The 25310-nt window shown below is 42.5% G+C and overlaps 5 protein-coding genes across 6 annotated transcripts; 3 read left to right on the top strand and 2 right to left on the bottom strand.

The window, feature by feature from the left end:
* Positions 1 to 1610: 1610 nt before the first annotated feature.
* Positions 1611 to 3984, bottom strand: fbxl15 (F-box and leucine-rich repeat protein 15). Its single transcript, XM_057025888.1, has 4 exons — positions 3814 to 3984; positions 3359 to 3518; positions 2754 to 3256; positions 1611 to 2675 (listed from the first exon to the last, which is right to left on the bottom strand). The coding sequence occupies exons 1-4, from the start codon at positions 3837 to 3839 to the stop codon at positions 2486 to 2488; spliced, it is 879 nt and encodes a 292-aa protein (XP_056881868.1). The 5' UTR covers positions 3840 to 3984; the 3' UTR covers positions 1611 to 2485.
* A 926-nt stretch (positions 3985 to 4910) lies between these two features.
* Positions 4911 to 6303, top strand: gpx9 (glutathione peroxidase 9). Its single transcript, XM_057025975.1, is given in 6 exon segments — positions 4911 to 5137; positions 5249 to 5342; positions 5597 to 5727; positions 5806 to 5839; positions 5842 to 5935; positions 6014 to 6303. Coding segments are annotated over 6 exon segments (543 nt in total). The 5' UTR covers positions 4911 to 5005; the 3' UTR covers positions 6072 to 6303.
* A 94-nt stretch (positions 6304 to 6397) lies between these two features.
* Positions 6398 to 8303, top strand: ndufb8 (NADH:ubiquinone oxidoreductase subunit B8). The gene is made up of 5 exons (XM_057025951.1): positions 6398 to 6554; positions 6786 to 6912; positions 7016 to 7115; positions 7296 to 7451; positions 8154 to 8303. The coding sequence occupies exons 1-5, from the start codon at positions 6425 to 6427 to the stop codon at positions 8244 to 8246; spliced, it is 606 nt and encodes a 201-aa protein (XP_056881931.1). The 5' UTR covers positions 6398 to 6424; the 3' UTR covers positions 8247 to 8303.
* A 330-nt stretch (positions 8304 to 8633) lies between these two features.
* Positions 8634 to 18558, top strand: sec31b (SEC31 homolog B, COPII coat complex component). 2 transcript variants are annotated; one of them, XM_057025682.1, is made up of 26 exons: positions 8634 to 8789; positions 9432 to 9658; positions 9826 to 10021; positions 10111 to 10206; positions 10477 to 10617; positions 10820 to 10962; positions 11037 to 11136; positions 11236 to 11397; positions 11697 to 11849; positions 11920 to 12150; positions 12222 to 12296; positions 12371 to 12463; positions 12544 to 12652; positions 12753 to 12931; positions 13009 to 13135; positions 13285 to 13430; positions 13829 to 14002; positions 14101 to 14229; positions 14314 to 14485; positions 14554 to 14949; positions 15060 to 15098; positions 15679 to 15734; positions 16515 to 16640; positions 16736 to 16855; positions 16977 to 17048; positions 17610 to 18558. In XM_057025682.1, exons 2-26 carry the CDS (start codon positions 9456 to 9458, stop codon positions 17787 to 17789), a joined length of 3618 nt encoding a protein of 1205 aa, XP_056881662.1. In that variant the 5' UTR covers positions 8634 to 8789; positions 9432 to 9455; the 3' UTR covers positions 17790 to 18558. The 2 variants fall into 2 exon arrangements, with proteins under 2 accessions (XP_056881662.1, XP_056881668.1); XM_057025688.1 differs by lacking the exon at positions 15060 to 15098.
* Positions 18559 to 20037: 1479 nt separating this feature from the next.
* Positions 20038 to 25199, bottom strand: scd (stearoyl-CoA desaturase (delta-9-desaturase)). Its single transcript, XM_057025864.1, is given in 7 exon segments — positions 20038 to 22115; positions 22934 to 23166; positions 23646 to 23720; positions 23722 to 23849; positions 23935 to 24065; positions 24548 to 24802; positions 25054 to 25199. Coding segments are annotated over 6 exon segments (999 nt in total). The 5' UTR covers positions 24780 to 24802; positions 25054 to 25199; the 3' UTR covers positions 20038 to 21915.
* Positions 25200 to 25310: the final 111 nt, after the last annotated feature.

Genomic DNA, 25310 nt, shown 5'->3' with positions numbered 1-25310 from the left:
CACCATTATTGCTTAAAGTGAAATGTCACCTTTTATTTATACTGTTAGATTTGCTAAAGTAAAATAGGTGCTTCATACTCCTCTTAAATAGGTGGAAAAGGGTAAATCTCTGCGTTAATCAGGAATTTGGAGTAATTTGTGATCATCTATCAATTGCCCAAGCTGAAATACATAACATTGGAATATATAAACATCAACATTTAAAGTAGCAAAAGTCAACTATCACAATTTTTCTCACAAAGTTCATGTGAAGGGAACAAAGGCCTGCTTTAGAGAGGATTGGAGCTTTTCTGCAGCCCACCCGCCCAACCTGAGTCCAGAATTATTCTGTCAGAGAGGCCTCTGAAAGGAGAACTTGTAGATTTATTCTTTGTTTTAAGAGGCAGCCAGGAGCCAAAGCTGCGTGCTAAATAATAAAGGACTATGCTAGCAAGTCCTCAGTATAAAAATGATCAGTTGCTGTTGATCAATAATTCACACATGCGCCAGATTATTGACAGGAAGACAAAATATGTGAGGCCTTCTGTCTTTCAGAAACCTCCCATCCACTCAATCACTGGAACAGCAGGTATATAATAACACTACAATCTTTCGTTGCCCCCTGCAGATCAATGCTAATTGAGGACCAGTAGTCTGAAAATATTTTTAACTCCACCAACAGCTGAACAGCAGCAAACATCTGGACCACCGTTGGCTTCCTGAAGACGTCATTTTAGAACACAAAAGTCTTGCATCATATTATTAGGATGCCAGGCGGGCCTGCTCAACCGGGGGCTAGACTTGGTACCAGATGCACGACATGCAAGTGGAGTTACTTCCTAAATTGAAATTTCAGTGTGCATTTTACGAGCATTGACAGTGCGGCGTCCCCTACGAGACCAAGCGGCGCAATATGAGGATCAGCACAGCCGCTCTGAACACTTCTGCAGATTCAGCTCGTGGGCAGCTCACGGCAGATGGGGTAAACCATGCCATCAAGTGGAAAATAGACCTGTTGTGTTGTCACTGAGACAATAAAGTCTGCCAGTCGGACCCCCAGAGGAAACCGAGGGGATATTAACATGTAGCTGCAGCAGCAAGGGATACCATTAATTCTTATTGTGCAGTGAGTGCATCGAGCAAGCCAAATCATAAAACTATATTTTCATTGTTCTTCTATTTGAACATGCTGCCAGATCCTCCGGAGATTGTGAGCCATTGTGTGGACACCATGAGACTGCATGTTGGTATTTGTAATACTGTAAACTGACAGTTTGGTTCCCAAGTGGAAACGCCAGGCAGCCTCTGATTAGAGCAGATAAATATCTGGCTCTTTGCTGCCCCCTTGTGTCACCGGTTTAAACAACACCCCAATGCTTAAAACTTGATAGAATTCGACAGAACTCCTGCCAGACGAATTTAGTCCATCTTCATTATTTATTTTACCTTAATGAAAAGCTTGACCTTGGGTCAATACTTGGCACGTGGTTGATATATTAAAACAATCACTAATGAACTGAGAAACTGCTCTAAAACCTTGGATGCATATCGTTTTGGTCCGAATTTTCTCGACCACAAAAACACCATCACGGCGTATTTTTGCTTCATTTCAAGTCAAGAAGGGAACACAGTTTTTCTGAGATTGCAGTGCGCAATTTATTGCTTTTTATTATGGTTCACACACTTGGCAAACGGCACAGAAATACAATTATTTTACAAAACTTCTCTCAGAGGTTTAAAATCAATCTATGCCTTGGACCAAATTATGAATAAAGGATTCTTCTATCCCAGTCTCAAATATTACACATTTTCCCAGACAGTTAGAAGGAAACAGGACAGGAAACGGGACACTACTGATCATGTGTTTGTAGTTTTTTATGAATGGACTCAGTGCTACTGAACATATAGCAGCACTCTTCTATGTTATAGACTGAGCAAATATAAGATTGGAAATAAAAGCCAGTTTAAAACAGGTGACTTCTTCGTAAAACTGCGGATTGAGCCTTGAAGCAGGCACGCATGCAAAATTAACGTTTAATTAAACTCAAACATTTTTTTTTTGGTGTTTCTAAATGAAACAATAGACAAACATTCTTAAATATCATAAAAATCAGCATTTGCAGTGTGTTCCACAATACGCCGCACTTTGGCAAGCATGGCTGTGTTATTACCACAAAGAATTAGCCAAAATCGCAGTGACATCTTTTTTGGCCACCAGACAGCAACTCTTAAACAAACATCAGCAGCGTTCTTGAAATGCTGCCTCCTATTTTGTTCCATCTCTGAGGTACATCTTTCGTATTCCTTTGAGGAAGAACATCCTGGTAAAATGCAAGAGGGCCAGCAAATGTTCCTCGGATCGTCTTGACTCGGTGGCTCCAGCAGCCAAGATTGACGGCGCCGATGAAGACAGGTTAACTGGCGTTCAGACAGGTTCATAAACTAGATATACTGCCCTGTATTACTGACCTGTGTGCTCTTGCTGGACAGATAGACTGTGCTTTTGCTAGATCTGGAGATTAATAAATGGAGCAAACCCAAGCACATCCTGAAGAAGTACCAGGGCCCTCTGTAACGGGGGCTCGACATCGATCACCACGTTTCGCTTCCTCAGTGGATCCAGACTGGACTCTGTCACATTGTGACAATGATTCACCTTCAGGGACTGCAGCTTTGGGCAGTACTCTGCAAGTGTCCTGTGAGCATAGCATGCAGATGGTCACATGAATGGGTGTGCATGCAAAACCTAGTTGAAAATCAGACATTTAATATACCTGATAGAATGGTTCCTGACCCGCAGGCAACCTGTCAGGTCCAGCTGCTCCAAGCTCCTGCAGTTTTTCGCCACCTCCTCCACGGACTCGTCTGTGATGTTAGCATTGACTGCCAGCGACAGAGACCTCAAGCTCAAGCACTTCTTGGCCAGGTAGCAGATGGCGTCGTCTTTGAGGTGGCGGCAGGCGGTGAGGTCGATGGACTGCAGCCCCCTGCAGTGGTCGGCCAGGCTGCGCAGAGACAGACTGTCCACCCACTCGCAGTGAGCCAGGCCGAGGTGCTGCAGGTGCAGGCAGCTCAAAGACACGGCAACTAGCGAGTGACGGGTGAGCCAGGCACAACCGGCCATGTTCACTCTCTGCAGATGCAAGTTCTGGCCGATCACTGGCAGCAGCTCCTTGTCCGTCACCCAGTCGGAACAGTTCTGCAATGACAGGCTTTGGAGAACCTTGTTGTCCTTCAACATGGAGCAAAATGCCTCTTTGGGAAGAGACGGCTCAATCTGCAAACACAATAACAACACACTTTTGGCCTCAGAAATGAAATGTACAGCATATACTTACACAACAGAAGTATACTGGAAGTTTTGCCAATCAGGACTTACCAAGGGCAGATCAAAAGTCCTGCAGTTTGCTAAATACACCTGAACGAGGTTCTGGAACTGCTTGCTCACCCTCTGCAGGCTGACAAGCTGTCGCAATGGCAAATAGCATAAAATGTGTGGAACAAGTACATCCTCCCACGGCAAGTCCAGAAGATGACATCTATTGAATAAAAGCACCTATTACACAACTGAGCTTTAATGTTGAATGTAGCGGTGGAAATGAACACTCTAAACAAGAATGGCGACAGAAATATTTGACGGAATGACACGTACATAAACTGAAGATGCAATAAATCAGTAAAGCAGCCTCAGACATTGTGATCTCTCATGACTTCAGCGACTCAGTTGCTGCTACTGGCAGGCTATGGCTACTAGCTGACAAGCTAGCCAACCGGCGCTGCCAAGGACCTCCGCTGGCTTTCTTGACACAAAATTACATTTTCTAAAGTCCTTACGTTCGTGTCGTTGTTTCCTCGTCCATTTTTAGTCAGCTGGGTTACGAAGCGGTTCTGCCGTTGTTTTGGTCTTCAAGTACATGCCAGAATACAGTGTTTTCATTAATATCTTGCAAACGTAAAAGGAGTAACCAAAACCCGGTGATGCCTTCATGAACTGTTGGGACCGTCTAGATTACTGTGAAAATAGGTAGATTTCTTTCTAGCTATTTTGCATTTATAAAAAAATATATATATATTGAGAAGACAAAGCGTATTTGTCATTTAACAGAATACCTTAAGTACTAATATAACATATGATTACGATTTAGAACTGCATTGTAGAGTTTCCCTTGTTTATTTTATTATCAAAGAACTGTCTGAAGAGAAGCATTGGTGGATTTATTGACGACTGCGGAAGCCATGTCTATTTAAAGAATAAACCGTTAAGGTGCTTTTATTTGTACATGCGTTTTATTTATTAAAAAAATACAGTCTGGCAATAAAAATATATGAAGGCCGTTATGGAATGGACGTTTACGAGGAACAAGTGAACGTATCAGGTGCACTTTTCCGGTTTTACCTCAAAACATTACAGTTTACAACAAAATGTTGTTTTAAAAATAAATGACAAAAGACTTCAATTGTTTTAAACCAAGACAGATTACGGAATCTCTTGTAATCTCATGTGACCTGAAGGGGAGAGCTGTAAGCGTTTTAATAGCGTTCCAGTGTGTTCCGTCAACAATTGTGAACTAAAAATTTTGAATTCTTGATATATTGCTTGGACAAATTAATGACATTTTTAAAAAAACAACCACATTATTTGGGTTTTTAATAAAGCTAAAAAAAAAAAAAAAACTTCTGCTTGAGAGGTACCTGATTTTTGAAAATATGGATTCATTTTTATTATTATTTTTGTCACCCACCATGGTTTCTTTAACTGTTAAAACAAACCTTCTGTGTAAAACAATTATATATATATAATTAATTTGGCTGACAACAGTTAACAGTGGATTTCCCTGGAATACATGGCAGAAACAAATGATCATGCTGTCAGCTCACCTCTGCACACGAGGACAATGAAGTCAGTCATGCCGAACAATCGCTGACCCATGTGTTATGTGTCAGTGAATGAGATGAGCCCAACACGATAGCTGGGCAAACACTCACTCCTGGCAGACTGCAGTTCTATACATGATAAAGTATAAACATGGAAAATAAATCAATGTATGATTTCTCTGCAGAGACCCTGGATGGACGATTGGTTCCACTCAGTAACTTCAGGGGAAAGGTGCTTCTCATCATTAACGTTGCCACCTTCTGAGGGTCAACAATAGAGGAGGTAATATTCTGCTTAAAATCAATCAGTTGAAAGCATCATATTATGTAAAACTATCATGTGAGTAAAGTATTTTCCTCTTTAAGGTATCTGCTTTTGTGATTTGTTACTTAGTACCATCGACTGAATGCACTGATGGAAATGTTTGGCGACCGAAATTTCACCGTCTTGGCATTTCCTTGCAACCAATTTGGCCTTCAATCACCTGGTAGGAACAGCAATAATTCCAAAATATGATTTTAATGACTGTCTGCTCTTAGGAATTGTAAAATGCTTTACTCCAAAAACTGTATCTAATTAAGGTGTGAGTGCTAACTAATGAGCCACCAAATACTAAATATAATCTGTAAATTATCAGTGGAAATGCTTATTTCATACATGCTTATGTTAAATAAATGTTTTTGTTTTACACACAATGTGTGTTGTTGTATAAATCCGATATACACTGTATTTGTTTTTCAGAGGTGAATCACGAAACCCTAAATATCCTTAAGTATGTGAGACCTGGTGGTGGGTTTGTGCCCAAGTTCCCAGTGTTTGGCAAGGTGGAGGTGAACGGGTTAAACGAAGACCCACTTTTCAGCTATCTAAAGGTACTCAAATTATGTTTCTGATGTCACAGGTGCTTGTGGTTGGCTGGATTTAAAAATGACATTCCTTCTTTGCAAAAGGAGTCTCTACCATTTGTGAATCCTGTTATTGGAGATCTAAAAAATTTTACTGGTCTCCAATCAAAGTCAATGATATTCGCTGGAATTTTGAAAAATTTCTCATCGCTGGAGACGGCATGCCTTTCAAGAGGTACAATCACATAATGAAATCTAACAATAGGCATGGTCCAAATATCATATTGAATGTAATATTTCATGTTGGCTACAGGTATGAACTTCATTGCCCCATTGAGATTGTGGAAAAAGATATAGCAGACCTTTTGTGATGGATTAATTTGGATGTTAGTCAGCAGTGGCACAGTGACGATCCTCCAGTAAAGGCTCTAACGCACCTGAGTTGGATCTGATGGAAGAGGAACGATGTTCAGAGCTTCAGTGCTTTCACTCTGAGAAGTTCCCTTCAGCCACTGGAGAGGTTTTCATATCATGCTCTTCATCACTTTATTGCTGTTTATACTTCCAAGCAAATAAAAATGAATAAAACAAATCCGAAATAGTGGCTTTTTTGTAATGCTATATTTTACTGACAAGTTGTTCCACTTCTCCCCAATAATTTCATATACGTGTGAATTTGAGCCAATTTTGGTACTCATCCCGATCCGTAGTTTCACTGGGGCGCATGCGCACATGTCACCCAGTCAGACCGCAGCGGCCAGTAAATATGGCTGGTGTTGCGTTCCGACGTTTGGCTCAAACCTTTTGTAAAGGGAAAACTGGTGTTTCAGCCTTTTTGCCAGCATGTAGAGCAGGTTAGTGATTCGAAGGCTATGGTTGCTTCGTTATGTGGAATAAATCTCACTATAATTTGAAGCTGAATGGTTCTAATGAATGTAACCTTGACGCGCTAATGTTAAAGTAGCTACATAGCTTACCCTAGCTACCGCTAATTCGAACAGGCACATTTTAGTGTCCTTTTCTTTTACTGTTCCCTTATTATTTTGGTGTTTGATCATCTATAAATGCACTTGATGGTGTTTCAGCTTCAGGGGCTTCCAAGGGCCCTGTACTTGGACCATGTCCGAAGACGCTCGAGGAGAAGGCTGCAGCTGCAAAGAAATACAACCTGACACTCTCCGATTATGAAGCATACCCCGACAAAGGCGAGGGGTCAGTACTAATTTCAACAATCCTGACATATTGTTCCTCTATAAAAATGCATTTTAATGTAATAATCGTCAATCGCTTTGCATACATGTGTGATATTTTGCAGGTACGGAGATTATCCTAAATTGCCGGACAGATCTCAGCATGAGAGAGACCCTTGGTACAAATGGGACCATCCTGATTTGAGGAGGAACTGGGGAGAACCAGTAAGATAGAAATTACTTATTAATTTCCTGCCTGTTAGGTTTTTTTGTGTTATCAAGTGTTTTTCCACGCCATTGAATTCTGCAGTTATGAGCTTGAGAGTTTTGATGCAGTCATGAATGAAATCAGTATTATAGTATGAGCTTGGCCATGACCATAGTTTTTTTTGTCTGCTTTTCTAGATGCACTGGGATTTTGACATGTACATCAGGAATCGTGTGGATACATCTCCTACCCCTGTGCCATGGTCCACAATGTGCAAACAACTGTTTGGTTTTATTGGGTTCATGCTGTTCATGTTCTATGTCGGAGAGAAATTTCAATCCTATCAACCTGTTGTAAGTACAGATTCGTGCTAGCTTTAAATTTCTTTTCTTTTGGGAATGATACATGATGGCCTTTCTATTTTAGAAAGAATAGGATTCATCACATCATTTGCTCACCATCTCATTTGCAACTATTTGCATATCTTTATCACTACATTTTTTGCATTTTCCTACATTAGCAAACTAGATGTGCTTTCAGTTTACAAAAGCAACCCATTTTATAGACATGTGTAGAACTATTCACATCCCCACAACAATCCAGGAAAAAACTAAATAACCTATTTCAGTAATAAGACTTGTATATTGTAATTAACTCGTCACACCTTTCTGAGTCCCATTAAAATACATTACTTTCATCATAAGTGCCAGAAAATGTAGTTATCATTCACAACAGTACTTTGCTATTTACAATAAGCTGTGTTCTAAGAGATCATGTACCAAAATGTCATATCACTATTGCATTGAAAATATGTCTGCCTTTCCATATGTTCAACATTATTTCATGCTGACATTGATATTAAACTATCTCTAAAGTCTTTAATACTACATGGCACGTTTTCGAGAGCCTGAACTTAAATGAATAATTGCTCAATCTCTATTATTTGTTTAATTATTCCTTACCAAATTGTAAAGTATTAATGTTAAGTATTTTTTTCATGTTGCTACTAAATTTAATATAACAATAATGTTTTGTCTAAAATATCTTTTTTCCAGGGACCGAAGCAGTATCCATACAATGACCTGTACCTGGAGAAAGGAGGTGATCCAGATAAAGAACCAGAGGAGATCAAACATTATGAAATCTAATCCTTTAAAAACTTTCAAATTGTGTACATATGTTAAGAATAAAGATATTAACAGTAACATTCTTTAAGGTGTGGCTCTTTGTGTAAGGAATGTCAACACATCAATTTTGTTACAAGCAGGTCATTTCCCTACATATTGTGTATTACGTGTATTGTGTAGTATTTATTTATAGGTAGTAGTAATACTAGGTAGTAGGCAGCTTTTTTTGCTTTCTATATTTGACACGTAAAAGTCCCTCCGGTATTTGAAACATCACCAAAATATAATCATCTTTACCATGGCCCATGATCAACATTTGCTGAAAATTTCGTTATAATCCGTTCAGATAAACGCTGACCTCCCGGTGGTAGTATTATGATGTCTAGTTGACTCTGCTTCGCGTTCACTAGGGTTACTTCCGGCCGATGAGAATTGTCCCTGTCGGCTCCCGTACTGTTACATTGGTCGTAATCTACCTTGAGCTAAGCTATTCATTTAGCCGAGAGGTATCGCTCCAACTGCTTCTCGTTGGTGCGGATGGTCAGTCTGACATAGACAGTTGACGTGAGTTCCACTGATATCTGTATTTATTCATTTAGTTGCTCTTAAAACATGTCGGATACATTTGAGAATCGAGCTTCTCTTAAAATACCACAGGGAAGCTGTTAGCTTGTCTCTGACTGGTTATTTACTGGAACGCCAAGTCAATCGGAATAGCGATAAGATGCTTTATTACCTTGATAGTTATCGCTGTATACATGATTTATGCTTTTTATGAATAAACTAGTGCTTCAGGTTACAGTACAGCGTATATGCAAAATATACAAAGCAAACGTTAAGTGTGAACGTGATTAAGATGCAAGGGCGAAATGCTAATATTAGCAAACTCAACCTGTGGTAAATCCGTTTCTTGTAAAATAGTAAAGTATACAGCACAATGTATGTAATTGCACAGTAATCAACACTATCTTATCTTAATAATATCGTGTAGCATACGTGAAGCTTGAGCTTTGATTAATTCTTTAGCTGTTGTGGGAAATACACCGGTGCTACCTGTTAGCAAGGGTGTCACCCCTTTGAGCTCAAGACAATCTCATTTTTACTTTTAAATACACTTTCTTCGTTTTTTTTTAACCCAGTATAAAGGTTCTAGAAGAAAACGCACTGTCTTTTATTCAGTGTACTCTGTCCTGGATCTTTGGTCAGGATTCGATTTTTCTTAGTGGAAAAATGAGGCTAAAGGAGATTCAGAGGACTGCCCACCAGGCGTGGAGTCCAGCCGGTCACCATCCTATGTACCTGGCCTTGGGGACTGCTGCTCAACAGCTGGATGCTTCCTTCAACACCACAGCAGCATTGGAGATATTTGAGATGGACTTTTCACAACCCTCCCTAGATATGCAACTAAAAGGCTCATTAAAAACACCCAACAGGTAATTTCAACAGCATTTCAAACATCCATTGCAAACGTCCATTCATACGCGGAGATAGTGAGGAAGAATATCTTCAATAAAACGACTTCTTACACACTTTCTTTTTCTGTAACCAGGTATCAACACTGAATGACAGTGAACAATCTGTTCTTTTTCACAATTCATAGGTTGCATAGTATCGTGTGGGTGAATTTTGGAATGGGAGCAGATGGCTCAGGAGGAAGACTGATTGGTGGAAGTGAAAATGGCATATTAACCGTATATAATCCAGATATCATAATGAGCTCTGGTGCAGATGCTGTAGTGGGACAATCTGACAAACACACCGGCCCCATTCGAGCACTAGATTTCAACCCTTTTCAGGTAAACCTGCCTTCTACTCTGCTGTGAATTAATGTGTTTTCCTGAATGTAGGACATCAAATCTAATCAATCATTATATTTCAACTTCAGAGTAATCTCCTTGCATCCGGAGCCAATGATTCTGAGATTTATATCTGGGATTTGAACAACTTTAGCAGTCCAATGACTCCAGGTGCAAAAACACAGGTGGGTGCATGATGGTAATGAAATATTTGATAATAACAACACACCTCCTCAGAGGAAAGCTAACTTAAAGCTTTGGTGTGGACAATCAAAGCAAGAAAGTGAAACTGTGATTTCCTGAAGATGGCTTTTTCTTGTTTCACAAGCTGTGGTTTCATATCTGTGGTGAGAATGGAAGCTTGAGAGTGTGAGTGTTGAAAGTTTTACAGGTTTTAATATTCACATATCGGAGACCTCTGTTTGGGTGGCAATAATGTCATTTGCTTCTCTCAGCCGGTTGAAGACATCAGTGTGGTGTCCTGGAATAGGCAGGTTCAGCACATCCTGGCCTCCGCCAACCCCAGTGGGAAAGCAGTTGTGTGGGACCTGAGGAAGAACGAGCCCATCATCAAGATCAGTGACCACAGCAACAGGGTTGGTGGATTAAACACATCGCTGCACAGCCATTTTTCTTTTAAATATATGTCTTTTTCTTGAAAGGCTTTTAGTTCTGTCTACAACAGGTCTTATCGTACATATGCCCACTCACACTCCGCTAAACAGCTATGCCATTTTAACACAATTACATATTTATGCTACTGCCATGCTACTTAATTATGCTACTTATCTATTGTAGATGCACTGTTCGGGAATGCTTTGGCACCCTGATGTAGCCACTCAGTTGGTTTTGGCTTCTGAAGATGACAGATTGCCAGTCATCCAAATGTGGGACCTTCGTTTCGCCACATCCCCCCTTAAAGTTCTTGAAAACCACACCAGGTGAGGAGAGTTTAACAGCGATATTTTAGAGGATGAGATTTGATGATTTACGTATAATTGATCCTTTTCTTCAGGGGAATTCTGTCAATATCCTGGAGTCAGGCTGATTCAGAGCTTCTGCTGAGTAGTGCGAAAGACAACAGAATCCTTTGTTGGAATCCAAACACTGGAGAGGTAATAACTGTTCCGTTATATTCCTGAGTTACTTTCGGTCATGAATGTGGTTTTACAGTAAACCCATGGATACTTACTAGTGATTTTTATGGGTTTTAGGTCATTTATGAGCTTGCAACAACGAACCAGTGGTGTTTTGATGTCCAATGGTGCCCTAGGAATCCTGCCTTGCTTTCAACTGCCTCATTTGATGGGAAAATAACAGTTTACTCTGTAATGGGAGGGAGTTTGAAGGCTCAACAGCAAAGCACAGCAGATCAGGTGACGTCTTGGTTTCAGAAGCTGACTGAACTTCATTGTGTGTCCACAAGATGGAGCTAGTGTGAAAGGCTTTGAATGATGTGATTTGAACCTGTAATCTGCAGCCATTCTAGCTAATACATAACCAAAGAGGACTATAATTTACTACAACATTAGGTCATCATCAACTACATTTACAGCTGAGAAGCTGTCCTCAAGTTACCATTACTGGATTTAACTGAAAACATTGGTCTTCTGTGTTTTTTTAACTGTGCCCCAAATACTTGCCTCTTCTAAGACTTTGTAATTTATCCGAACAGATATCCTCTTCCTTTGATACAATGGATCCCTTTGGTACAGGACAGGTGCTTCCTCCTCTGCAAGTTCCACATCCCACAGTTCAGGACACTATAGTTCCCCCTCTGAAGAAACCACCTAAATGGATGCGCAGGCCAGTGGGGGCTTCCTTTGGTGTAAGTAAATAGGTCAGGGAAAGATGATGATCATTTTCCAAATAACTGATTTTTTCCCCCTCCCACACAGTTTGGTGGAAAGCTGATTAGCTTTGAGAATCCTAAGGTACCCCCGATGCAGAGCCCTCAGCCCATCCCCAGACAAGTGTTTCTGAGCCAGGTTACCACGGAGACCGAGTTCCTACAGCGCTCCAAAGAGCTTCAGGCAGCCCTCCAGTCAGGGTCTTTTAACAGCTATTGCCAGACCAAGATTCAGAATGCCAGATCGGATGCCGAGCAGGATATATGGAAGTTCCTCCTGGTAGGCATATCATAAGAAATCAGACAATCACTGAGTTATTGTGCTTCTTAGCCAGTTTTCTTTCTCTGCAGGTAAACTTTGAGGATGAAGCCCGTGTCAAATTCCTCAAACTTTTGGGTTTCAGCAAAGATGACATAGAAAAGAAGGTATTCTGTGTCCGATGCAGCATATCGGTATGTTTTCCTCATATTTATCATATTATATCTTTGGTTTTGTTCAGATTTCAAAATGTCTGGGAAAGAGTTTTCATCCTAATGGTTATGGAGTCGATGCCAAAGATTTGGCAGAGAAGATGCAGCTGCTCACCACAGAGGTCAGCAACTCAGCAAGGATACAATTTTGGTTGTTATATTTAACCCTATTAGTTTAAAATACTTCTTATTGTACTTACAGAGAACTGAAGACGTTGCAGATGCTAGAACCTCAGGTTCTGTTTCGCCCTCAGACTTCTTTATCCAGACCCCAAATGAAAATTCCAACTTTCAGATCCCTGTATCATGTGGTAAATCCCCTTCACCGATTGTGTGACCAACACTTGTAACATGATGTCATTGTTTGCCATGCTTGAAAATCTAACTGCAGTTTGTCCCCTTGGGATCAAGATACGGATGGATTGATTAGCCAGGCGCTTCTGGTTGGTAACTTTGAGGGAGCTGTTGATTTGTGTCTTAATGATGGTCGATATCCCGAAGCCATCCTGTTGTCTATCAGTGGAGGAGAGGAGCTTCTCAAGAAAACTCAGCAGAAATACCTACTTAAGCAAAAGAACAGCATTTCAATGGTAGGTTGATGCTGATTTTGTGCTTTTTTTGTTGTTGGTAGAACCACATAATGATCAAATGTCCCCCCAATCTATAGCTGATATCTTCAGTGGTGACCCAGAATTGGAGAGACATTGTCCAAAGCTGTGATTTGGACAATTGGAAGGAGGCTTTAGCTGCTCTGCTCACTTACGCTCACCCAGAAGATTTCGCCTGCCTGTGCGGTGAGTCGTTTTCACGTGTTCCAGCAGATTATTCTTGTTGGGACCTGCCTCTCCTTCGTTGTTCCCCTCGTTTTATTTCAGCGTCTCTGTGGATAATCTCACCCACATCCTGCCTTTGGCCATTTTGTTTTTGTCATTTTCATCTGCAGATATCCTGGGAGGCCGGTTGGAGAATGAAAAGACGGAGAAGTGCTGCCTGCAAGCTTGCCTGTGTTACATCTGCTCTGGGAACATTGAGAGGCTAGTGGAGTGCTGGACGTCACATAGAGACAGCTCCTCTCCCCTCGGCCTAGAGGTATACTCATTCTCACGGTTGGACGAGGCTTTGAATCAATGAATTATGCTTTCGCTGCAGTTTTAGGCCAAGCCTCTTTTAGTTGGCAGTATATAAAAACATGTTTTGGGTTTTCCATAATTATGGATGTGGGCTTGCACCTCTCTCCTGACTTGCTTGTTCTTACAAAACATGACAGACTGGTGCATCCAGGACAACATGCCAAAAGGTTTTATGGGTAACACATGAACAGTCTTGCTTTCAGCCTTAGCTTGTGTGCAAGAATAGAAAAAAAAAGTCGTGGTTTTAAAGTTGTACTGGCGTTCCGTACTTCATATGAATGGTTCAACAAGTAAAAACAGTTAATAGTTCAATTAAACTGTATATGGAAACAACACAATCTCTCTTTCTGTTTTAAGGATCTAGTGGAGAAAGTGATGATGCTGCGCAAGTCTATTGAACGCCTCCGTAACTGCGAGGTGGCGGTCCAGAGTCCCATCCTGGCAGAAAAGTTAACCTGCTACGCTGGCATCCTGGCTGCAGAGGGCAGTCTGACCACAGCAATGACCTACCTGCCTGAAAACTCAGATCAAGTGAGAAGTAGCTTTATTCAACCCCGGAGTCCGTTTCTTGAATACTTAATGTTGTATTCATGATCTCTCTTTTGTGTGTTTGACCTCTCCCTCCTCAGCCTGGGATCCGAATGCTGAGAGATCGACTGTTCAACGCTCAGACAGAAGCCGTGCAGAACAGAGCGGGTGGATCCACGTCGAAGACCGCGGCTGCTGCTCAGGTTCCTGCACCAAAGGCTCAAGTTATGGTACAATCTTTGGGTCTCACCTTTCAGACACTTTATTAAGGTTGAACTTTTTAAAAATCTAGGCTATATATATTTTAACTTTAGAGCCAGTACCAGCCTTCCGCTCCTGTACAACAGCAGCCTCCTGTGCCATCAGTTTTTACCCCAGTTTCTGCCGCCAACACTGGCCCTGGTATGCGACCGTCTCCTTTTCTGCCCAGTGCCACCCGTCCTTCCATGAGGCCTTCTTACCCCCAGCATCCGGCTCCAGCTCCAGGTTTTTGTTTACTGGTATTTCACTTTTTGTCTATATCGAGTTGGTCCGTCACCATTTTTCTTTCCCAGGTTTCCATCCTCACCAGCCATTCCAGCCTCAACTGATCGCCACTGGCAGACCTGCAGCCTTCCCTCCTGCCGGCCCTTCGTTGCCAGCTGCTAATTTATCAGGTCCCCCTTTACAGCCCCCATCGTCAACTCCTGGTGGGCTGCCTTCCATGCCCAGCCCCGGCGTTCCCCCGACAACCTTCATGCCACCCACGTCCTTACCCTCAAGCTTAATGTCGCCTACTTCCCAAACTGGAGCACCACTCCCTCTGTATCCAGGAAGCCTACAAAACCAGCCAGGACCTCCTGTGGCGTCTGGTTCCTACGCTCCTCCTGGATCCGGGTATCCCCAAGGAGGCCCTGGGGCTCCTGCTGTAAATCCCTACCAGCCTCCCCTTGTTGCTCCACCTCCAACAGGTACAGCGTCATATTATTTGATATCTCATGGTTTGTGTTTGTACCTCATTCCAAAGGTTTGCTGCATTCTTTTGCAATTATTCACATTTTCACCCCCATTTGACTTGCAGGATACTTTCCCTGGCTGAATTCCCAGTTTGACCAACAAGGTGACAGGGTTAGCATTGAAACAAGAGTGCACTGTAATACACAAGTGGCCAGATGAACATCTGTACTTTTTAATGCTGTGCAGTAGCCCTGCACTGAATTATACATGTATACAAAGTATCAATCCATTGTACAGAGGTTCAGACTAGCTCTGTTTGCTCGGTGTATCTACGAGGTGTTTGTTTGTGCCACTGACCACTTCAGGGAAATGTAGAGAGCTGAATAATGTGTATGTAGGCTCTGTTAACATTGAGTCCAGCCCTTATCCCAGATGCTTGAAGAATTCTGTTGCATAACACAGAAGCTACATTTTTAGCAAATAAAGATGCAACATTTCTTTGATAGCTTAATCCCAGTGGTGTCATGTGTGGACCTGTAGTTATTCAGCAATGGGCTGCTTTTTTCTGCTGAGTGGTTTTGGCAGTGCTGCTTGACCCATTTGACTTTTTGCTTCCATCTCTTTGCTTTTGATGGGGCTTTTCCTTGGCCAAGTACCCTAACCAGTGCTGAGCTAAATTATCTGGTCTTCAGACTGTGAATTGAAATAAAGCCGCTTCTATTTCTATCTTCTGATACATTCAGGGCCCCAAGAAGGCTGGAATGACCCGCCAACAGTGCGAGGGGGACCAAGGAAGAAGGTACTAATCCTCTTATTACTATCAAAATAATTTTTAGACCCTGAGATTGTGTCTAGTTGACTTGTAACCCACTGGGCCCTAATTATATTTGGCTGTTAACAAAAAGCTCTATTTTACTTTAACGCATTGTAGTCTGTTACACACCTAAGAGATTAACCTTTGCTCAGTGCTTGTGTAACATGATGCAAGGAAACTGGTGCATCGCAAAAGCACCCCAACTATCTATATCTACATCTATATCAATGCGCAAGATACGGTGACACTGCAGCTATTACATCCAAATTTATGCGTCTGTACAGTCATTCCAAGGGGCCGTTTTCTGTTATCAGCTTGTCTCACCTGACTATTTCTGAAAATTTTAAACACTCCTTAAAAAAGTGAAGGAAAATCGAAAATTACACATCCAAGATCTCAATGAATAAAACAATGCAAATTCAAATCCTAATTGATAACATAGTGTAATTTTTTTGAGAGTATAACTTTTGAACAATCAGCAAAAATCCAGATCATTAATCCGTCCTCATGGAAGACAGCAGCTTCATGACCTGCTCCTGATGAGACGGTGGATACTAGGGGATCCCTTCATGGACCTTAGATCATGGACTGCCTGTGAAGGCAGTGGATGGATCTGGATTCATTGATATTAGCTCTTCATGTGTGTGTGTTTAAGTGGTGTAATTACCCCAACAGACAATAAGTCCAAAGAGAGATTCTGCTCATTTACTCATTTTCGACAAGATCTGATTAGTTCATCTAATCTTTCTCTGTCTGATGTCTCAGATTCCTGATAACTACACTCCACCAGCGCCTATCACAGCTCCTGTGATGGGATTCCCAGTGGAGGCCCCTCAGCCCCACGATCACGCCCAAGTCCCGCCTGGAGCCCCCCAGGAGCCCAGCATGCAGGTCAGCGAGCAGCAGAGGCCATCGGGTCATTTTACAATAGCAAAACACTGGCCAAATGCACAAATGCCATTTCTTTATGTCCTCGGATTCCTCAGCTCCTCCAGCAGCTGCCAACAGAGAGAGTGGAGCAGAAAGAGATCCCTGCTGAACACATGATCCTCAAAACCACCTTTGACAGTCTGGTTCAACGCTGCCAACTAGCAGCAAGAGATCCTGTAAGTCTTTTCCCGATTGTCTGCTGTTTTTTGTTGTTGTTTTTTTTGTTGTTTTTTTACCAAGTCACGTCGAATTCACCCTTTAAACTAATGTAAAAACCTTAAACTTTTTCCCGTCCAGCAAACCAAAAGGAAACTTGATGATTCTGCAAAACGTCTGGGACACCTTTACGACAAACTGAGAGAGCAGTCGGTGAGAAAAAAAAGGAAATTGTTGCACGTATTAGAATATAAATGTGGAGATAAGATGATATAGGACAAGATAAGATGGAACTTTATTGTCTGCACACACAAAAAATGGATCTTGCAACATCAGACATTGATTCAGAGACGTAAAATCTTCTACACATCACTGGACGCGAACAATTCAAGCCTAAAGTCCAGCCATAAAAATGACCCATTTAGAAGTGGAAACCAGTCTCATTGTCCATCCTGTAGAATGGAAATGTTCAAATATTAAATTCAAGCTTTGGATTGAGTGGGACAGTAGAACAAAAAACAAAAATATGTTACTAGTTTGTCTTTGAAGTTGACTTAAAACTGAGATCCACTTCCATAGCTTTCTATAATGGACCTCAAACATGATTTTTCAGTTTAGCTGATGTTAATGAGGTGTTGTTTAATGGTTAGTGTTTATTTATTACCATAATAATTATAAGTTGCATGGTTCCCTTTTGGAGATAAATAGTAATTCATGAAGTTGAAGGAGATGACAGGCGCATCACCTAATATGGCTTCACTACTCGTCTGGCAGCTCTCCCAAAACATCCTCAACGGCCTCCACGAGATCAGCTGCTGTGTGGCAAGCCAGAATTACCAGCGGGGCCTGGAGGTCCACACCCAGGTGGTCAGCAGCAGCAACTTCAGCGAGATTTCTGCCTTCATGCCCATCCTCAAAGTGGTCATGACCATCGCCAACAAGCTGGGAGTCTGAAGCTCCAGGGGCACAGTCAGACCACACAAGTGTTAGCATTTGATAAATACATATTTATTTCCCTTTTCACCTGATTCATCACTCTGTGCTTAGATCCTTCTGGAGGACTCTTCTAATTCGGACACCTGAGGTGGATTTTGGTAGCTTTGTCAGTGTCGCTCTGGCGATTCAACAATGAAATGAATGTAATCTGAAAGCTGATGTAGAATACGGGGAAATTGTTTGTTCAGATCGCTCAACACTGTCTGCATCTGTTTCTGCCTAAACTGGTGTAAACAACAATGGACAAAGAAAAAGGCAGACATCCATTCACAACCAGCAAGAGGCACTCTGAAAATCTGACTGTTCTCTCTACCTGCTGCAACAGATTGTACCCATGTTGTTGCCGTGAGGTGTGCAGAACCCGTTTCACCTTGTTTTGTGTATCATCACTGCTTAGTCGTTTTGTGCTTGTGAATAGTTCCACAGTTCAGCTCCTGTCCTCTTGGTTCGGTCCATAAATTAAACTTACATCAGTTTATGAACAGTAAAACTCGAATTTAACTTCTTTTTTTTTTTTAAATGTCAGATTACTGGATTATAAAAAATGAATGAACTGGCAAATAAGAATGCATGAAAATGAAATAGAACTGTGTACAGCAACAACAGAAGGCAGGAAAGTGCCTCCGCGTGCTCTTTACAGTTGCACAGATATTTATACAATCGTTGCTTACTTTGCTTATGTGGTATCTTTTTTTGAAATAAATTTCAAGTTCACTTTTCTTTGCAAGTTGCGACCTCTTTATTATTTGGTTTAATGAATGCTCATAATCAAGAAATAGGTCCTAAGTGAGAGCGAGGTGTTAAAATATATTATAACGGACAAATAAATAATAAAACTAAGCAGGATTATTTATCCTTTAATGTGGCCCACCAGATAAATTGCTTCTGCACAATTGGCCAAATTATTCTTTGGACTCCTGTACGTTGTTACATATTAAAGTTTCGCTTCATTCCACGTGAGTTCACTAACATTTTACGTCTGTGTTGCCGTTTGCGTCCCAAAAGTTTGAATAAAGGGAACATTTCTACAACCAACAATGCTCATTGCACATAAAGTGTAATAAAGAGCGTTATTATATTGATACAGGACAGGTGGATCACGCAAGAATCCCACACTAAGATGTCATTTCGGGATGACGTAATCCATTTGCACTTGCTTTTGTTACCCTTATTTACCCCTGCACCCAAAGGTAACTTCAGTTTGAGCTCCAGCTGCTCCGGCTCCCAAAAGTCCATAAGCCACGTGAACGCACCGCGTCGTACATTAACTTTGTTTCTCTCCCAGACGCGCCACCTCCTACAGAATCCTTCCGCGACTGGTAGTTTCGGGACTTCTTGCCCCACATCCAAACAGTGTCGGCGGTTAACAAACTGGCATGAGACGCGCATCCGTCCTCCTGTGATTGGCCCCGGACGATCATAAGCCAGGAGCGCGTTGCTGATTGGTCGGTTGGAGTCGGACGCGGTTTCCTCGTGTTTTTATTGGGTTTGAACTTCAGTAACCTCGTGAAGAACTGTGTCGTCGTACGTCACGGGTCACACCACGACGCCTGAGTCAGCCTGGACTCTTCTTACATGAGCTGACACAGCCAAAAAAAATATTAAGTGCTTATTTAGTGTCATTGAACGTACACCCAAACATCTATTGGATTGAATTCTACTGAAAACATGATTGTGTTAACCGTTCCTATGACTGAACCGTCATGTTTGTTTAAAATAATTTAAATGCATGTTTAAGTTCATGTATATAGGCAGCAAGATTCTTATTGAGATAGCTTGAGCTTGTTTTCTTGACAAGAATGCAATCACAGAAGCCATCATAATGTCTTAAGGTGCAGAAGTCTGACACTCTGGTCCGACATTCTTCTCTGCTCAGAGTAAAACACTTACTCAGTGTGCCTCCCTCATCTGAGGGGAAACTGCACATTAATCTAGTATTACATCAGATATTAGACACAGCTCAAACTGTATATTTAAAAATGAAAAATGACTTGTTTTAAAGAGAAATTGGCTGTGGCCAGACAGAGCTGGATCAATATTGGTGGAGTCACATGCTTTTCTTCCTAGAAACCAGATTAAAATGATTCCCACAGTTGATCTACTGTTTAAGACAGTAGATCTGCAGCTGTCGGTTCATTTATGTGAAACCAGAGGAGGGAAAGGAAATCCCCCCCCTTAGAAAAGAGAAAAGGACAGCAACAAGTGGTTGGAATTTAAGTGTATTCAAAATATCGTTAACTTTATTTTCAGAATACAGTCGAGATTTTACATAATCATTCAGAGTAACAATGGTCTGATCCGTCCTGTCCTTCGCTGTCAATTGTTGGTTCCAATGTTCCGTCGGGCTTGTTTTAAGTGCTTGAAAATTCCCGAGAGCACCTCCGCTTTGGTGCCGAGCTGCTGTGACTGGGTTGAAGCACGTCTACGTGTTTGGAGTTAGCTAATCCAGTCGTTTGTGTCAATTTAGAGTTACAGTATTGTGCCTTCGTTTGAATAACTCAACAGCGAATGAAAATGATCGAATAAATATCGGACCTGGAAACTCATCATGCACAAACGGTTTAAGTGCTTGAGGATTTGTCTTCATGACAGAGCAAGAACGGTTGCAATTCATAAGGCCTTGGATTGTATCCTGACTCTCAGGGAAAAGTAACTAGTGCTTTAACTTGTTAACTAACTTTATAAACTCTAATTCTTGAAATGCACAAGGCCTTTTACCAATAAGGAAAAAAAACAAAAATACATATATAATACAAAAGCATTCCACATACCAGAATCAGAGCAACATTAATGGGCCTAACTGCCCTGAAGTCCCACCTGGCAGAACCTGGAAGAGGAACCAGATCCAGTGTCTGGTCCCTCCCCCCACAAGAACAGTTCTGATGGTCCAAAAGCAGTGCGGCTCCACATCTCACTACAAGATCAGACACGGTTCTGCCGCCAGAGTCACGGACGAAACACCTCACTACGACACCTAGAGTACATCATCATGCATGGGTGGCACATGGTTTCGCAACGCCAGAGCTGTCACATGACTTCCCGCTACGTCAGCCGCTGAGGTCTCGGCTGCAGATGGGTCGGGACAAAACACGAAGAAGCAAAGCCACGATGAATTAAAAAAAGAACAAAAAATAAAAATAAAGCGCTAACAGAACATTCCCGATGTTTGCCAAGTAGAGAAACGACCTTCGGCGCGACCTTTTGAGATGCTTAAAATTGAACCGTGCGTCGATCCCGGTCGCGCTACGATACACTGATAAATGTTTGTTGACATTTATCAGTTTTCCCATTTTTCTACTCAACGGTCTTTTTCGGGGGGGTTTGTAGAACAAAACTGAGTCAACACACCGTAGCTCAAAGTGCATTACAGTTTGGTATCGCTTTTATCATTAGGTTAGATGGTTCCGTCCTCCTCACTCCTCCATCTTCTCCTATCTCCCACCTCCATCCATCCATCTTCTCCTATCTCCCACCTACTACTAATCGATGTCAAGGGAGGCAGGAATACACCCCGGACAAGTCGCCAGTCCATCACTGGGCACACAAGTCACTCATAGATGGGGGGGGTGAATTTCGAGTCGCCGATCACCAATGTTTTTGGATTGTCAGGGGAAATGTGAAGAACACATACAGAATTCCACAGCCAGCGACTTTTCAAACAAAGCAATCGTCAACTCGCATCCCTTAAATCTTTATGTGCCTCAGAGTACCTGGAGTGTACAAGGTTGCATTCAAATGCAACAACGAAAAGGCAATAACAAGGTTATCTCGCTCCACCATTCTCCATTTTGGTTATATTGGAATAACAACTGACTGGATACGAGACTATGAATGAGGAACGCGCACAGACCTGGTACAACAGCAGAGAATATGTTTGTTAAATAAATCTGGTGCTGACAGAACTAGAGGGCAAGTGTTAAGAAAAGCAAATGCCTTAACCGCCTTAAACTAAAAGAAAGAGAGGGAAAGCGAAAGTGTGGTCAAGGCCCTTGCGAAATTGGCCTTTATCATCGGAGAATGAGAAATGTCAAAAGACTGTGGAGCTTCTTCTTTTAGTTTCCTCTCCAAATGCGGTAGTGCAGACTTAGCCACTGCGGTGGCTCCCGTCTCCGGTGCGCTGTGCCCGGGCCAGGATCACCTCCCTGGACACCTTCTTGCGGTCCGTCGCCAGGCCCAAGTAGCACATGAGGTCGATGAAGCAAGTGGTCAGGTTCAACTTGCAGCCAAACTCGCTGGTGGCGTAGTCATAAGGAAATGAGTGGTGGTAGTTGTGGAATCCCTCACCTGTAAGAACAAAATAAAGACAATTACGATACTAAAGTAAAAAAAATAAACAGCATGATTCGACAATCAGCCAGAAAAATATTCTGTACACAAATACTACACTGTAAAAAAAAAAAATCCTGATTACTAATTTCCTGTGCTTGTTTTAATGATCACTTGATCCCCGATCCACAAAGCACTTGTGACTCATCAACCGCAGGTTGCCTAGGCAAGAGATTTGTGTCCTTGTTTTTATTTATTCAGTATTCCGATTAATTACCCGCGGCGAATGCTACGTCACATCACACACTGGCTCCATTATGCTAAGGAGTGAAGCCGGGTACCATGTGCTTTCTGCAGGTCACACCCTCTAAATCGTCTAATTCATCCAGCAAAATGGAATCAATACGACTTCATTTATGTTGGTCTAATAACTCCCCTTCGTTAAAGTGATGATTTTCTTCAGTGGTGCCACAGTTTCAATAAGAATGACCAGTTATACTAAAACCGATCTCAGAATACATTTTTTGTCGAGCTACCGGGTTAATTAGTGGGTTTAATACGAGTATATTAGTGAATTGTTGTCATGTGCATGCAGAGATGTTTTACACTTCTAGATTCACACGTTTTAAAATGGGGGTGGATGGAGTGGGAGAGGCCTAAAAAAACCAAAACAATTACTGACGCTTTACCACATCTGATCCAGAAAATATTGAAATTAACTTAAAATAGTTGTCAGTATGACTGGGGAGGCTCTGACTCACTCGGGTCTATTCTAATGTGCAGCGGCGTGAACGTCAACACTTCTTATAGGTGAAAGTGAACTTGGGATAACTTACCTATGGCTCCGAAGGCGACGTACTTGTTTTCCCGGGGGTTAATGGTATTGTCGTAGGGCCTGTTTCCCCACATGTGTGCAGCACTGTTGACCAGCCAAGTGGCGTTCAGCACCAGGGTGTACCTCAACACGGCCGGGATGAAGTAGGCCACCCACAGAGACTCCCCCCACATGTACCACGGCACAAAAGTGGGGATAAGGAAGCACGCGAGCAGCACGGACTGCTTGTAATACCTGTCAAGGGGACAAAACACCGCCGTCACGATCTACGACACATGGGGGATCATCGCTCAGCCTCTGGTGACGTGACACAGTTTTCACTGAAGCGGAGTCAATCTAAACACACATTAACCACGCCGTCACCTTGTATAACCAGAATGGCCCAAGTAGCCTGCACTGCTAACACGGCTGTGCGTGAGTAATTCTTGAGGAATAAGCGCGTTCAATTTGTTGATTTTTTTATAATAGTGAATACATTTCATGTGCATGTGTACAGATGGCACAATAGGCCACGACAGGAATCTGCCCCTGATGGCACACATGTAAAAGCTGTGTGAAGAGGCTTGTAGCGACTGACTTATCGTTACACTGTGGCAGCACCTGAGAAACTGGATAAACTAGGACCACAGTGATTTTAACCATCCAACTCCGTCCGTTTGTGCACGTGTATTTATTCCACTTGTAATTCTGGTCTTCACAATCAAGACACTTACTTCCGTTGAAACTGGACCACTTCGTCAGCAAGCAGGTCGCTGACATTCAGCTTGCGCCCTTTCTCGATCACGTCGGTGTTTGCGCACCAGAAGCCAACCAATGTGGGCAAAGAAAAAGCCCCGCACCGCGTTGTGAGGGTCGGCGTCTGTCTCTGAATACTTGTGGTGAACCCTGTGGTCTCGGGCCCACTCAAAGATATCATTCTGCGGGTCCGAGCAGAGGCAGACGTTAGACATACTGGAGGGAAAAATGGTTAACTATCAAAATGCTTTTGCAGAGATGCGATACCTGAAATGCCATGGAATTAGCAACCCCAAGGAAGATCCTTAGTGGTAATGAAGCCTTGTAGGTTCTGTGACTCCACAGACGATGGGCTCCTGCCGTGATTCCCAAAGCGCTTATGAAAAAACAAAGCATGGCTGTGGGAGGAAAAGCATTGAGAAGTGAGCCGGGGGGGCAGCTTCCCTACCTTACAATGCACCGCTATCGTTGCAAACATGCAGCACATTTGATGGCAAGAAAACAGGCAAGTAGGAATTTACGCCGCGTCTTTCCATGGAGTAAAATGCTAGATAAACAGAGGCTGGATCCTTGAAAGCAGACATGAGACAATGACTAGGTGGAGAAAATCTGTTGACTGAGTGCGCCATAACGCTGTAATCATGCCATTTATTCTGAAGAAAGTGATTCAGCTCGCATCCCAGCATGTTGCCTTTGTCTCCACACTGTGACATTTGATCTCCGATGATGATGCTGCGCCCGATCTATACTCCCACAACCTCCTGAGCACTATGAGGATCATGCACGGATCTCCACTAGTGGAAGGATCAGATTGCTGGCACAACAGGACAAAAAGCACGCACAAAAGGTGCAGAAATATCAGGTAGTTTCTCATACTCACACCAAAGCAAGGTCAAGGCAGATGCCGAGGGGATGAGAAATATGGCGTAGACGGCACTCAAGTGTAATAAAGCCATCAAGATGACGTTTTTCCACACGATTATCTTGGCGGGTTTAGGCCCCTCTTTCTCCCTGTATGTGTGGTCGAACTCGTCTTCTCGGATAGCCTCTGGATGAACATCCCCATTTTTAGACCTGTGCTGCTTCTTCTCCAACGCCTCCGTCTCCGTCATCGTGGCAGGGTGTCGTTGATGCTCTGAGCCGGAAGACAAGAAGCAGAACAAGGGCTGTGTGGTGAGCTAACGACGCGATGATGCAGAACACCTCCGGACGGTGAATATTAATTAATTTGGGCTAGCATGCTAAGCTAGCTGGTGCGGCTGTTGAGGAGGGCTGTCATATTAGCGATGATGCTGACTTGTATCTGGTGAAGACATCAGCCGCGCAGCCGAACGCAGATAATTCGCCTGTTAAAATAAAACGGTAAAAACGGCCAAAACGACTCACCGTTTGCCCGAGAATCCAGGTGTTGATCGAGGGGAAAGCTGCTGCGTGTGTGATAAACTACAGAAACCGTGAAAAGGGAGAGTGACCGTCAGCGCTGCAGCGAATTATTAAGAGCCGGAGCTCGCGCCGACACCGACCAATCAGGAGTCGGATACCGCCTTAGCCTCGCTCTGTGATTGGCTGACGCTCAATCTGCTGTTCACCTATTCATTTCCCTGTTAAGCCTCCCCGGAGAGCAGCTGTTGCTGTCTAGACAC

Source organism: Takifugu flavidus, chromosome 1 (genome assembly GCF_003711565.1).
Source record: "Takifugu flavidus isolate HTHZ2018 chromosome 1, ASM371156v2, whole genome shotgun sequence".
Taxonomy (NCBI): domain Eukaryota; kingdom Metazoa; phylum Chordata; class Actinopteri; order Tetraodontiformes; family Tetraodontidae; genus Takifugu; species Takifugu flavidus.
This window is presented reverse-complemented; position numbering and strand designations above follow the sequence as displayed.